We start from the raw sequence: 16,195 nt of genomic DNA on the forward strand, positions 1-16,195 counted from the left end.
GGTTTACTGGACTCTGAGAATGGAAACCACCTCTCAGAGAAAACAAACCACATTAGGCATAGCCTCTTACAAACCACATAATGTCACAATCTGGGTCCACCACTAAACGACTACGACTCCTAACCTAGAATGTGAACTGTCTAGGAAATAGCATTAAACGAAGACTAGTGACACAATACTTGAATAGACATAGTCCGGATATAGTGCCCCTCACCGAAACTCACTTGGCTGGCACATAATGCCACTTCTTCAAGAGAACGCACTATCGCACAGCAGTACATGCAGGGTTCTCCATGGGTTCGAGAGGAGTACTAATCCTACTGCCTAAGAAAACCCCATTTATGATCACCATCATAATCCAAGACACAGGAGGGAGATATGTATTTATACACGGCACACTATGGAACCAAACTCTTGGTGTCCTGGCGGTCTACTCACCTCCAAAACTCATGTCAGCCTTAAGGGAGGACATCACACCCATAATAGCTAACAATACTGCTGACACGTGGATAATTGGGGGAGACTTCAACGAGGTAATGATTATCGAAGTAGACACACAAAAGAAGGAACTCTACAATACCCACCAAGTTAGCTACATTTACATCTGCACTGGGGCTGAGGGACGTATGGCATGACCTACACCCAACTGAGCGTGAATACTCATTTCACTCTGGTGTCCACGCTTCTCTATCCAGATTGGATTATTTCTTCATGCCTGCAACAAACATACATAAGGCGACAGATGCAACCCTACACTCGCCCGAGGCATCTCGGATCACTCCCGGTTACTGATCGTCCTCGAAACAGAAAGACCCCGTCCCCCGCCAACCTGGCGACTAAACAACTACTCTTTGGGCTTTCCAGATCTAGTAGAGAAAATCCTAACGGCCACATCTTTATATTATGAACTAAATGAAAATTCGATAGATAACAAAGTGGTACTCTGGGAGGCCCATAAGACAGTCCTCAGGGGGGAGATCATAGGTTGGACAGCGGCACACAAAAAGGCACACAGAAAGGAGGTGGAAAATGCTGAATTGGAAGTACAGCGAGCTGAATCACTATACATAAATTCGACCCTGCCCGAATATAACAGAACCCTGACATTAAATTGTGCAAAACAAGCACACAGAGGGATGCGTGCAAAATTATACGTGACAGGTGATAAGGCTGGCAAACTACTGGCATGGTTGGAAAGAAGAGATGAAGGGCACCAGCAGATCAGATACATAACCACTGAAAATGCAGGACTGGCTTCTGCCGGTCGGTATATTGCTGAGTGCTTTGCAGCCTATTATGAGGAGTTGTACCGAGCTCCTACAGGCCCCACAGATAATACAATTCTAGATGAGATTACTCTACCCACTCTAAATAATATACAGAAAGAGAGCCTAGAAGGTGAGATTACGAAGGAAGAACTCTCAACTGCATTATCACAACTCCAATCTGGGAAAACCCCAGGGCCGAATGGTTTTCCAATAGAGACATGGAGAAAGATAGGGGAAAGTGAGGTTATATCACATACGCTCCACAGGTTTCTACACTCGAGAGAAATAGGAACTCTCCCCCCAGATCTGAGGAAAGCAAACATTATAATAATCCCCAAAGAGGGCAAACCTCCAGATAAGTGTAGCTCTTATAGGCCGATCTCCTTAATTAACGGCAAAGCCAAAATCCTAGCGAAAGTACTAGCCAACAGACTGCAAGGAGTGATAGCGTCCCTGATTCACACAGACCAATGTGGCTTTATGCCCCAAAAGTCCACACAAATGAACATATGAAGGCTGCACCTAGCCATCGAGCATGCGCCTGTATTACAGGAACCTCTTGCACTTTTAGCAATCGATTTTGAAAAAGCATTTGACTCAGTATACTGGGAGGCCTTATGGGAAATAATGCATAGAATGGGCTTCGGAGTTCAGTTTATTAATTGGGTGAAGCTCTTTATAACTCCCCAATGGCAGTGGTTAAAGTGAATGGCTGGCTATCGCGAAGCATCAGTCTGGGCAAGGGGACAAGACAAGGATGCCCCCTGTCTGCAATGTTGTTTGCACTAGTGATTGAGCCCTTGGCGGTCTTGTTGAGAAACACACAAACATGGAGAGGCTTTTATTGGACACAAAGTTGGGGGGACAAGATATCCCTGTATGCCGATGACTTATTAATTTATTTGAGTAACCCGGTGGACTCCTGCCCCATAGTTACACAATTATTGGAAAGATACAGATCATTTAGTGGGCTGATGGTGAAATGGGGCAAATCGATACTATTTCCAGTGAAGGGCATTAGTAACATTATTCCAGATAACTGTCCATACAGAGTGGAAACACAACAATTTTGTTACCTTGGCATACAAATCACAGCTAACATTGGAGACTATGTACCCAAAAACCTATGACCAATTGTTGATAGATTTGCAAATGATGTGAGCCACTGGATGGCCCTACCGCTTACTGTACTGGGTACAGCGGCACTATTCAAGATGCTGGTCCTCACGTGTTTTTTATACATCCTGCAGAATGCGCCACTGAACATCACTACGAAAGAATTTCACAAAATTGAGAAGATAGGAAACTACTATGGGGTGGAGGTCATCCCCGGGTAGCGTTGCGAACTCTCCAACGTTCCGTATGGGAAGGAGGAATAGGACTCCCACACTTACAGACATACTACTGGGCAACACAGATGGCGGTGGTGAACGATATTCTATACAGCAACAAAGAACTCCCGCACATCCGTGCAGAACTGCACATGAGACAAGGGATGTCCCCACAAGAAAGTCTTTATCAGACCATCAAACACCCACCTCCTGTCACAATAGCGATTCATACAACATAGATATGGATGGAAGCACATAAACATATAGGGTGCGAAGGCAAGATCACCCCAGTTCAGCCGCTCTGTAAGAATAAACACCTGCCTGGACTCTCCACACTCCCCAAATGGTTGAAATGGGAGGAGGCTGGGATAGCCAGGATTAGTGATATAATACAAGAGGGTAAAATAGTAACCTTCGAGAACCTAGCAAGTAAATTTGGTCTCCCATTGTCAGAACACTACCATTATAGAGAACTGACACATGCCCTTAAAACACACTTGTCGGATCTCGCCGACATGCCTGAATGTACACCAATTGAAAGAAATATTGTTCTAGAAAGGGTCGAAACGAAAATAACATCCATTATGTACAACGCAATCTCCTAGTTCGCAACACGACCTTTCTGCATCTTGCAAAACAAAAGGGAAAAGGATGTGGGCTCGATACAACCTGAGGATTGGTCCACAGCTCTAATGCACCCTAGAGAAATGGCCATATCTGCTACAATTAGACGTGTACAATACAAAATACTAAAGTGCCAAAAGGCACAGAGAATTAATTACCCCTCACTACTCTAACTCTAGAGATACAAAGAGATCCAAATATTATAGTCACATATACCTAAACCAAACAAACATCACTACCATCAAAACATGTAGGACTAGACAAAGAAAGGCATTCACCCAGAGAAAATACTTGAAAATACTTTTAATCATGTAAATATTAAAAAACAGAATCAATTCCTACATCAAGGTATCAAAGAGGTACCAAAGAACTAAAAAGACATAAAATACACATATGAATACAAAAATGTGTCAAATAATGACCCTATTTTAGAACAAATTCATAAGCTATATTGTCAATCTTTAGACATTAGCTGAGGCATAGGTTGTCGACATGTTTCGGCCTACACAGAAATTGGACATTTCCTCAAATGTCCATTCCGAAAGAAGTATTGTGGCCATCTTCAGGACATATGATTTCTTCACACTTGGTCTTTTATATGATGTGGATGGAACATCATGGATTTGTTTACTCTAGAGAGAGTGTAATTCATTCGATGATACAAATTCATCCGAGTTGTACATAGATATTTAATCCACACCGTTGTAGGCTGTACAACAGCTTCACTGGCAAGGATCACCTTGTCCTTATTTTAATTAGGATACTCACGGAAACGGTTTTCAGGGGACAAAGTGCTTTGTTATGAAGAGACTGCCCACACATGAAGCACTCGTGGGGAGATGTCTCAGTTCCCAGATTTTAACGTCCACAGTATACGAGGCAATAATTGTATCGTATTCGTAAGCGAGCCGCTCGTCGAGATCGCTTCGTTCACAAACGTTTGTGGACGTTAAAATCTGGGAACTGAGACATCTCCCCACGAGTGCTTCATGTGTGGGCAGTCTCTTCATAACAAAGCACTTTGTCCCCTGAAAACCGTTTCCGTGAGGATCCTAATTAAAATAAGGACAAGGTGATCCTTGCCAGTGAAGCTGTTGTACAGCCTACAACGGTGTGGATTAAATATCTATGTACAACTCGGATGAATTTGTATCATCGAATGAATTACACTCTCTCTAGAGTAAACAAATCCATGATGTTCCATCCACATCATATAAAAGACCAAGTGTGAAGAAATCATATGTCCTGAAGATGGCCACAATACTTCTTTCGGAATGGACATTTGAGGAAATGTCCAATTTCTGTGTAGGCCGAAACATGTCGACAACCTATGCCTCAGCTAATGTCTAAAGATTGACAATATAGCTTATGAATTTGTTCTAAAATAGGGTCATTATTTGACACATTTTTGTATTCATATGTGTATTTTATGTCTTTTTAGTTCTTTGGTACCTCTTTGATACCTTGATGTAGGAATTGATTCTGTTTTTTAATATTTACATGATTAAAAGTATTTTCAAGTATTTTCTCTGGGTGAATGCCTTTCTTTGTCTAGTCCTACATGTTTTGATGGTAGTGATGTTTGTTTGGTTTAGGTATATGTGACTATAATATTTGGATCTCTTTGTATCTCTAGAGTTAGAGTAGTGAGGGGTAATTAATTCTCTGTGCCTTTTGGCACTTTTGTTTTCCCTATTATTGGGTCCCGTTTGAGAATTTCTCCCCCGTGAACAAAAAATTTGGGACTGTGCCTTCTTTTTTGATTACAATACAAAATACTACACAGAGTATACTACCCAAGAGTGGCGCTATATCAATGGGGTAAAAGTACAGACCCTAACTGTCGGAGATGTCGGCAAGGGGAGGGAACCTTCTTCCATATCCTACGGAAATGCCCAAAAATTCAACCCTTTTGGCAGAAATGTTGTGATAGAATATCATTGGTCATAGGGCAAGTGGTACCCATGGACCCCAAATCGATGTTGATGGGGGTGGAATTTATGGAGAAATGTCGCGCTTTGAGAAGCTAATGTTTTCGACAGCCATTGGACTCGCAAAACGAAATGTGGCTCAATTACGGGGAGCAGATCTTGCGCCACAATATGAACAATGGGTGGCTGACGTTGATGCCTGCATTGCAATGGAGACTCGAGTATACACTGCCAGAGGATGCCCTGGAAAGGCTCAAAAGATTTGGCAGAGATGGGAGGACTGTGAATGAAGTACAAATAGATGTCATAGTGATTGATAATAGTATAAATCGAATATCATGAATGTATTTTGCATTATACCCGTTTGTTTTGCACAAGAATGCTCAATCAAAGTATCAGGCTTATGACCCAAGCACCATGTTTGTATAGTGTTGTATTGTTTGTAGTACTGAATGTTTTTGTTACACTAAACAGAAAATAATAAAATTGTTATTTAAAAAAAAAAGAATATGTACAACTGCTTACATGAGATTGCAACCATGTGTCCTCAAAAACAAGTGCTCCGAGGCATCTTTGTACTATTTTGTTCAGCCTATTAAAGCATCAAAATACACAAAGGTAATGAGTTCAGGCACTTCTACCTTTTGTAGCACTTGGCTCCGCTGGTGGTTTAAGAATGTCATCAGGATGTGGTTTGCATAGTCCATGAAAGGGCCCCAGATCGAAGCAGTCCTGCAGCAACTTTAAGTTCACCTCAGAGCACACGCTCATGAACCCGACAGCCACTCCATTGTCCTGCAAGAACAAAATTATATTGCAACATTACAGAATGGAAACTGAACCTGCAATGTAAAGAGTACATAAGTTTTCTTTGGATGCTTGAGGTGGTTTAAAGCAATATTTACAGTGCAAATAGAACAAGCAATTTCATAAAAATAGGCATTCATGGATACTTTATACCTACAGTCATACTTGAATTTAATTCTATATGCCCCTCCACTCAAAGATTTTGACTATCAACTGAGCTCATCCCCATTGGCAACATCTAAAAGATTCCCTTACCTCTGACCTGCTAACTGCCCCAGAGAGCGGCACAATCACCGGCAGAAATTACTCACCATATGATCTCTGAATGGATAACAACCCAAGACCTGTGGGCAAAAGCAGCCTGGACATGGCCATTCCAAAACAGAACATTCAAAAGTGAAGGAATTTCCGTATACCAGCACTTGTCCGGGTCTGAGGGGGTTTCCTGATTTACCTTCAGGTAAATAAAGGCCCCACCGGGAAACAACGGCCAGCATTACTGGTGCTGGTAATACGGACACATTACTGGTGCTGGTAATACGGACAATCCACTCCATGAAGTCCTATGGGACTCTATGGAATGGGGATTTACCAGTATTCCCACTGCCTGTAATATCCCAAATAATTCCAGGATATCAGGCGGCAGGAATGGCAATTCTGTTTGCCGGTATCCCACCGGAATTACCCAAGGGATACCGGCAAACGTGTAATGGCCGCCAATGTCGAGTATTCCTACGTGTTGTTCTGTAATCCACCAGTGACCAGTCTGTAGGTCCTCCTTCTATCCACCAGTGCATGGAAACTTCACCATTTGTAACCCATTATTTAAAATTTTTGCGGATGGTAGAATACCCCGGTACCAATGTTGACTAGTTGGGTTTGCTTGAAGGGTTTTTAATGATCTAATTTGAATTTCCATTTCTTCATTGTTATTTTTTTATTCTTTTTCTCTTCTTCATTTTGTGTTTTTTTTCTTTGAATGGTCTTTTCTTTGAACATATCTTAAATAGGTGGATGGGCATTTGACTCTGTTATGAGCATCATAAACAAAACCAGCAAATTCAATGATATGGATATAGATGCAAAAGTCAACACCCTCTCCTTGTTTTTAATATCTAATGGAGGGAGCCATTTCATACATATGTATGAGTGGGCAGTTAAATCTCCTTATGCAGCTGATGGTGAGGCAACTGATGGGTATGTGATGGTGATGAGAAGTAGTCACTGGTAGACTATTCACTATCAGCAGGTTTAGCTAGTTCAAAGGGGGTGGGGAACATTCCTTGGGTAGGGGGTTATTCTTACACAGTCATTCTCAGAGAAGGTACAGAAGGGGAAAAGTAAGGTGCCTCTTACTGGCAATCTCATGCACATAAGACTTTGTGCCAGTGCCACAAGGGATTTCATTTGCACAGGCAGTGTAATGCACTGAATGAAAGGGTGCATTTCAGTAGTAAAAAATGTTCTACCTATCCTTCGATCAATACAAAAGCCTAGTTTAATTGCACGAGGTACTGGCAGAGGCAAGATAATCTCATGTGACCAGGGAAAGGCAGGCGCTTTCTGATCCCGACCCTGCGTGTGGCGTGCTCCGGGAGGATCACATGAGGGGGGATGCCGGTCAGGAGGAATTGGAAACCCCCTTATTCAACTTCTCCACAAAACTCCACTCTTCTAATTGCTTATTGTAAAACAGAAGAAATGAGAACACCTACTTTTGTCATTAGAGACGTCAAGTCCCATAATTAAAGTACTGGGATGAAGAAGAGGGCTAAAAAGGTACAATGTTGCAGGAGTGGTGAGATCGTTAATTAAGATGACCCACACCTGAGGGAGACAGAGGAGCTTAAAAGGCCAACTCAGGTGGAAGCCATAGAGAAGAGCAGAGAATGCAAGAAGCAGAAGCAGCGTGATTCATGCAGGCAGCCCAGGCCAAAGCTGGAGGAGAGAGAAGACGTGGGACCACTGCTCGGCACATGGGGTCCTGAGAGGGTCTATGCCTCCTGAAATCAGAAGTGCAGAGGTCGCACAGCAAAAAGCATGCAAGAGAGAAGCTTGCCCTCTGGAGACCTGTTCTGGAGAGGCTGTGCAGCGAAAAGCAAAAGTGAGGCAAGCTTTCCTTCCCAGGAGGCTAATCCTGGTGTCTGGCGTGCACTCAAGGCCCTAGAGGCTCTCTTCGGTGTCTGCTGTGCACCAGAGGGCCCCAGGAGCAAAAGGGCCTCCAGTTGCAGGTGGCGCAGGTGACAGGGTACTGAGAGAAGCAGTTTACTGGGTCGCGAGGAGCCACAGAAGCAGAAGTCCTGCGAGCGGCGAGGTGTTCAGAAGCGCAAGCCTTCCTGGTGAGTTCACAAGCTGGTAGTGACCCCGGAGCGCTCTGCATCCGCTTGTGTGTTCACAGCAAGAGTTCGCCGAGTAAGCAGCACTCGTGTATGAGTGAAAGTAGCTCTGAAAGTAATTTTGAATACCAAACTATTGAAAAGCAGCGAACGCAGCACTCGTGTATGAGTGAAAGTATTGAATATTGAGCAACTGAAATGCAGCATGTAACTGAAAACCAAATGACTAGCTTTAAAAATGTGAGTCTGTGGAATACCCAGCAACCCAAAGGGCTGATATTGTTAAGAACTGATACCTACAAGCACTGCCCAAGCCAAGAGAGATTAAAATCAAGGCAAAGACAATACAGAAGATATTGCCAACAGCAGAAGGGGGCTAATGAAAGGTCCATAAGTTGTGAAACATGTTGCCCATACTTTATAAAACATGTGGTCAAAGCTAGTATAAATGCACATTGCCAAAGCCAAAGGAGAAGCATAATAAGACACTATCCTTCTCAAAATGTGGTTGCTTGTGCATTGGGGAAACAAGAGTGGCAAAATGCTGCCCTTCTGGAAAAGGATATTCATAAGGAGAGGAGCATTATTTACAGAAGAGTATTGAAGAGCACACATGTGAATCTTGTTTTCCCTGAAGAGTTGTTAAAAGTTTTGAAGCTGCAAGCTGTTGAATATTGTGAAGCTGTAGTGAACCCCTGGTCCGTTGACCATAACCGCAAAAGCATTTGTTGTGAAAAGCTGTTCAGGGAGGGGAGTATACCCGGATGGCAATCCTTTGAAGGAGTAGGCCTGGCATGGGAGTACACTAGGCCTGGCATGGGAGTACACTATAGTGCTATACAGTGATCCGGACAAAGGCAATTTAGGTTGTTTGTGGTGCTGAAGGAAGAACTGTCTAAAGCTGTTATAAAGAAGTTGTATTTCTTTAGAAATGATCAGTTATGGCAAACCATCCTAACCAAGACAATTATTGTTGCTATTGATGAAAAGAGAAACTGTCCTTTACCTAAGGATGATCAATCATACACTTGTTCAGGGAGGAGGAAGAGCATTCTATTTCCTTTGTTGAATCACTGGAGTGTTGGAAATGTCTGTTGACAAGTTGAAGTTTCAAAGAACTGTGCCGGAATTTTGTTGAAAACCAGGATTTCCTTATTTTCTTTTCTTGAGCTTTGAAGAAGAATCCTGCTCAATTCTGGGGAAAGGGAATTCGAGGAGAGACTGTGGTTATGTTACGATTCCAATCATTATTGTTTTGAACTGCCATGCATTTCCTCATTTATTTATTGTATGTATACGTGTGAATGTCACACTCAGAGGTCGAAGTGGCGGGAGCGGTGCTCCTATACTTTTTATTTTTAGGTGTCACTGTTCCTATACTTTTATTTTAAAAAGAAACCGTTCTGAAATGGTTTTGTTTTTAAATAAAAGTGTAGGAAGAAGTTGAAGCTTGCATTTCAGTGCACTGCACTGAACATTCCTTTAAATAGTAGGTGTGTTTGTTTGGGGTTTTGGATTGTGTGTGGGAGGGGGTACAACTATGGGGTTTGTGGAGAGCTGGGCAGGGCAGCAGGGAACATAGTTCCTCTACTTCTTTTCATGCACTTCGACCACTGGTCACATGGAATCTGTTTGGTTGTCTCCATGATCATCAAGTCTGGCTTCAGAGCTGCCAGAAGCACTAAAACTGATCTCCTGAACATCCGTGAAGACCTGCTCTCCAACCTTGATTCCAACACCCCCTGTATCCTCATCTTACTTGATCTCTCTGCTGCCTTTGACACGGTCAACCATGCCATCCTGCTCAACTGTCTCCGTGATAACCTGGGGATCACCGGTCAGGCCCTGGCGTGGCTGACTTCTTTTCTCTCTGATCGACTCTGCAAGGCTCAACTAGGGTCCTTCCTCTATCTCTATCTCCATCTGTGGTGTTCCCCAGGGGTCTAACCTCTCTCCCTCGCTGTTCAACCAATACCTGGCACTTCTTGGCCACTGCATTGCCGTGCTCTGCCCCAATTTCCAGTGCTATGCGTATGACACTCATCTCAGCAGTTGTGTGTCATCAATGATCCCTGCCTTAATGCCAGTAAGACCGAGATTCTCCACATCGGTACACACTCCCTCCTTTCCTGTCACTCTCTGGCAGGCTTCTCTTGGCCCTCTTCCTGCTCCCACCTGTGAGGCAAAAAACGTGGGGGTCATGGTCGACTCCACACTCTCCTTCTCTCCTCACATCTCTGACGTCTCTAAGAAGTCCCACTACCAGCTGCACCTCCTCAGAGGTATTCTTCCTTTCCTCTCCTTCCCCCAGAAGCTCACTGTCTCCAGAGCTCTGGTTCTCTCTAGGCTGGACTATTGCAACAGCCTCTTTCTAAATATGCCTGCTTCTACTCTCCACCCTCTGCAACTCATCCAGAACAGGACTGCAAGACTTGTCCTTGGCCTCAAGCCCAGGGTTTGTATCTCTCCAAGACTGAAATCTCTGCACTGGCTCCCAGTGGCTGCGAGGATTAAGTTAAAAACCCTCTGCATTGTCCATAAGGCCTTCTTGTGCCTGGGGCCTCAAAACCTTCAACTCTCCAAATATCTTCCTTCGCAAGCTCTTTGCTCATCCACTTCCATCTCCCTCAGGGTCAGTCGCTTCTCCAAGCAACAAGTTGGTGGCAGATTTCTTTCTTCTGCTGGGGCCTCCCTCTGGGACAGCCTCTCTGCCTCCCTGAAACTTGAGGAGAATCCTCTCCGGTTCCGGAAGCACCTCAAAACCTTTCTCTTTGCATCTGCTATTTCTCCTGACTTCCTGGCTGATACTGAAACTGCGCTGGTTACCTGGCCTCCTTCTGATCTCGGGTCCAGGTCCCCTCCCCCGCCAGTCGTACTCCTGCGCTACCTTCCTGGCAAACCCCTGCACTTGGGGACTGTTTTCTGTATCCCTACAGTACCACTACCAGCACTTGACACTTGATGCCTGCACTTACCCTTGCACTTGCCACCTGCTGGGCGTAGTTTTACTTTTGTTATTTTATTATCCCTTGTACGGCACTGTCCCCTCCCCCTTAACGTCTGCACTTTCCTCCTTCCCCTTCCCATGCAGTTGCGCGATCTGAATGACACCTGGCCTAGTAGTATTACTGTCTGTTTTATCTCTGTTCCCCCTCCCTTGCCTCATCACGCCTTGAAACACTTGTGTATAGGCACGTTATAAATGGCATATCATATCATAGGGACAGATATCCTTTGTTAGAGTGTTTCCTTTTGTTTATTTTATGTAGGGAAATCCTTGTCAGGGTAGGCATAGTGAGGCCTTCTATTTGATAAAATGGCATTTGTTGAAAAACCTTCACAAAATTAACTGCGTCACATTTCTTACCCCTCACATCCACCTCCACACACCCTTCAGCCTCCTCGACAGGGAAATATTATAGCCTTATAGATTGAGGGAGGGTTTTTTATTTCACCTCAGGCCATAAGTTGGCGAAGGGTCATTATACGAAGCAATGATTATCACTCCCCAGGTCTATAAAGCTATTAGCACCTGGTGGCAGTGGTAATACATATTTTGGAATGTTGGTAGTGAAGTAAAAAATGTTACTTTAATGGTTGGTAAAGTAAATCGATATAATGAGTTACTAAATTGAAAGTGGTTTATTGTCTAGTATTTAAATAACATGGGTTTCTTCGTAGGTTAAGCATTTTAGTTGCAATTTTGTTGAACTGGAACAGGTTTAACATGAGCATGCACTAAGTGTGATGTAAAAGTAAACGGTTTCTCATGAATGTGAAAGCACTTTCAAATGTTTTACCTTTTTCTTTTGTTTGTTAAGAGGTCAATAACTATTTCCATGTGCTACTAAAGCAATGAAGAGATTGCTGCTGGACCACAATCCATGTTCCTTCTGTTTCTGACTGAAAATGACAATGTCATAATCACTGTTCGAAAGAAGAAGCATGGTTGGGACACACCTAATATCATGTTCCAGAGACATTGCCCACCAACTGGGGAAAAACTGCCCACTGTGTGCAAAAGTACGCATCCAATGAGAACTATATGTTACTGTGCTGTATGTAAAAAAAACAAGGGGGTGCTGGGAGTCTCTCTGCCAGACATTAGTCCTGGTTGCGAGAGCCTTTCCCAGATTATTTAGCTCAGTATCTTTCACAGAGGAGAAATATCCCAAACATATCCGTCTTTGTCCTGCCCAGGGGCAGTCCAGCACTGAAATTCTAGGCAATTCTCCTCTGAACAAGAGTACCAACAGCAACCCTAGACACGTGTTTCGGTCTGTTGTGGGTGTCTGAGCGGGAGGAGAATGGCCTGAAAGCACTGTATGTCTGATTGGCTGACTGACTGCTGAATGCCCTTCTGAGTGATTGGTTGCCCGAGTGTGACCCAGCAGAATGAATGAGAGATCAACTAGTACATTTGGGGGCCTCTCACAGCTAGAATTCGTTCAGAAACTGACGCTTGATCTCGACAACCAAGCCTGAAGAAGAAGATTGACTTCGCCAAAATCTGAAAGCCGCTGTGACGTCGAGACAGATCCAAGAGAGGACCTGGTTAGGCGCCCTCTTCCCGTGCTCCGAGGGACCCTCGAGCACTGCTAACATTTGCCAAAGCTCCCTGGAAGTCAGACCCTCGACAGGCTGCCGACTGGAGACAGGGACTGCCGAGGAGAATGAAGATAAGCACCGGACATTCCGTCCACCGGCGTCGTCCAGGGTTTGCAGGTTTGCTATAACCGCTGGAGGCCTGTCAAAGCCGTGTTGCCAGAAGAGGGGACCGCTTGACGCCGTGCCACTGACGACCGGAGCCGCAACTCTCCTTTGCCTAAGACTTTTGATTCACGAACGGAGAAGGCCAGGCCGTCGACGCGCAGAGGAGCATCCGCTGGTGGGTTTCCTGCCACCCAAAGACCATAGAGACGCCGACCGACTCAACGCCCTTGCTGGGCCACAGTTCTTCACAAACTCTTTGCGGTCCTGAACTATCAACATCGAGGTACCCCGAACGCCTCTTCCTTGCAGGACGTGCACTGCTGGGACCGAAGCTGCCGCCTCGACGCCGAGTTGACTTTCTTCAAGGGATCTCGATGATCTGTGGCTCCTGCTTTGAAAGGAGCTGCTCAAGAAGGATCCGTTGATGACTCACCGTCAAACTCTGCTATTCCAGGTACATTGGGGTGGTAGAAACATTGTAGAAGGAAATAAGACTAATTGAACAATACATGGACTGGGCTTGTAGTATATCTTTATTTTACAGGTTGCCAAGGTGGGGGATCTCCACACAAAGCTGTGTCTGGTGGTAGGGGCCAGTATTCTGCCAATTGTTCTAACCAACTGCTTTCCCTCCTGTCTATTGTTGGTTGCCTTTATTAAGACATTTGTGTGACATTTAACCAGAGTACAGGTGATGCACCTTAATGAAATCTGATAATAATTGTGGTACCACTTAAAACTGTATACATTTGCCATTGTAGATTAACTGAGCACAAAGTGAGTTATTGTGAATATAACCTTGAACCTTAATTATATAAAGACTGTTTTTTAACTAATACATTGTGTCGAGGTTCCTTTGTGAGTGCTTGGGGATTACACTGTACTTATGAACCAGCCCACATCACCTCCTGAGAAGCTAGGCTTTGATTGCTCGACTACGTTACCAATAATAAAGAATCTCGGCTGGTATGGCACCGGTGAAAAAAAGGGCTGAAACGTGGAAGACTTGAGCCGGGAAGTCCTGCCAGAGACCCAAAGATCCAGGTTATGTTTGGCACCAACACCGTCTGTAGGAATGAATCAGAAAGGCCAGTACCTCTATGAAGAGCTGGCAAGAGCGCCATGCCTACAGAAATGGATCGCTCTTCCAATGCTCAGATAATTCCTTGTTGGGTTATGCTGATTAGTACTAAGTTTCCCGCAACTTAACATTTCAATGCTCAACTGCTTCCTTCCTTGACTTTAGGAATTATTAGTCATTTTCCAATAATTCAGCACTGCAATGTTCAAATGATCTCTGGCTCAGCTAATGATGCCACCAGGGATGTAATTTCACCAAAACGGCAGGGGTAGCGGAAGTGACATCACATGACCCTTGATGTCTGATGATATCACATGAAGTGCTACCATTTGACCCCACCTCCAAGTGACATCACGGAAAGTGCTGGCACATGACCTTCAGATGCATCTACCACCTGTGTTTTCAGGCCCTCTCATTTAAGCCAGATATAAGAACCAAAGCACAGGGGGGCGTGATTTGTCCACGATCACACATTTGGGGAATATCATTTTCTAGATTCAACATGGGGTCTATATATAAAACATACATATTGCAGTACTTGTAATAGGGTAACCAAAATCTCTAATGCAGGCTACAGCTAGTGTATGAAACATCTATAGATCAATGGGGACAGAAGTACTCGTTATCTGTGGCACTGATGTGTTAAACAAGCCAAAAAAGCACTGACCTACGGAGGCGTGCACCGTCTGTTTACCCAGGAGCAAAATGCTGCACAAGCAAGGACTGAAAATTAACTCATTGACCAGGATTTAGTATCAAAAAAGTTCCCTGATTATAAATGTAGTCAGCTACCACTACAATGGAAGAAACCTATTGCGCGGGTGGAAGCTGAGGCCATCTGTCTCTCTGCACATTTATCTTTATGTTAAGTAACAAGCAACCACATGTTGTTCCCCACAACCCAGAGCCAAACATAACACCTTAATGACCCAAGCTTTGATACATGAAACTTCTTCAATCTTTTTTTAACAGGGTGAGGTGTGGGGCTGCACTTTCCTCAAGAGCGGGGCTCAATGCATCTACGATTTTCAAAGCTCTATGTGTGAGGTGTGTTATTCAATGACCCCCACCCCCTCAATTAGGTACGGCCCGTGAAGGAAGCTTACACAAAACCCTTTCCAAGAAGGAGTTTGAGTGGGTAGGTGGGGGTCACTCCATGGCTCTCTCACTTCTGAGACTCTGTGTCCAGCACTTCTTTTCTTAAACATTGCTATACCAGAGCAGGGTCCTGGTTGTGTTTGCGGCCCCTCTCAACCATACACATCACACTTGAATGCGTTCAAGGTGAGCAGAGCCAAATGAGTGGCTCTTTCCCCAATTCAATATCCCCGATATCCCCGGACGCTCATCAAGAAATCAGCCAAACGAGCACGTTGGACACGAAGAGAACATCTATTATGCCTACGCGAGAAGAAAACGGACTCGGAACGTATAGTGTGTGTGACCACTTTCTCGCAACAAACGGTCCAACTCAAGAAACGTATTAAAAAGCATTGGAACCTGGTAACAAGTACAGGATGTACAAGTGGTTTCCCCTTATTTGCTTTGAAACAGGCCAAAAACCTTTGAGGCAGCCTTGTACATTCCAGACTGGAGAGACCTAAGGTGAATTTAGCGCAGAACAACCTAAGAGCAGCATGGAATCATGAAAGGCAACCGATATTTGGCCATCATGCCTGCGGCAATTGCAGTGTATGTCATTTGACATCTAAAACAACTACATTTAATCAGGGGGACTTTATTTGGCAATTACGGCAATCCACTAACTGCCAATCCATCAATGTAATCTACGTTATTAGATGCCTCTGTGATTTGTTATATGTAGGTATGACCACAAGAAAAATAGCCATACGCATTAACGAGCACAGAGCACGGATCAGGATAAAGAATCTTTCAGCGCCATTGGTACAACATTTTTTGGCAGCTGAACACAGGAGATTATGTGCATTGGATAGTGATTGATCAACTCAAGCACGACACGGGTCAATACTCAATGCAACATACTCACCTTGGAACAACGCTGGATACACCAATTAAGAAACCATGAAACGGGCCTCAACGAGGAAATACAATGGCCCATTTTGTTAAACTAACAAGCATCTTT

General features: G+C 44.2%; 1 protein-coding gene across 1 annotated transcript in view; it reads right to left on the bottom strand.

The window, feature by feature from the left end:
- The window catches only part of CFAP61 (cilia and flagella associated protein 61), a 2,971,729-nt gene that overhangs the window by 2,353,706 nt on the left and 601,828 nt on the right, over positions 1-16,195 (bottom strand). Inside the window, exon 8 of the mRNA XM_069608074.1 lies at positions 5,796-5,949. Within this exon, the coding sequence (XP_069464175.1) occupies positions 5,796-5,949 (154 nt within the window). The remainder of the gene's footprint in view (positions 1-5,795; positions 5,950-16,195) is intronic.

This window comes from Ambystoma mexicanum, chromosome 4q (genome assembly GCF_040938575.1).
Source record: "Ambystoma mexicanum isolate Mex_15411 chromosome 4q, UKY_AmexF1_1, whole genome shotgun sequence".
In the NCBI taxonomy this organism is placed as follows: Eukaryota; Metazoa; Chordata; class Amphibia; order Caudata; family Ambystomatidae; genus Ambystoma; species Ambystoma mexicanum.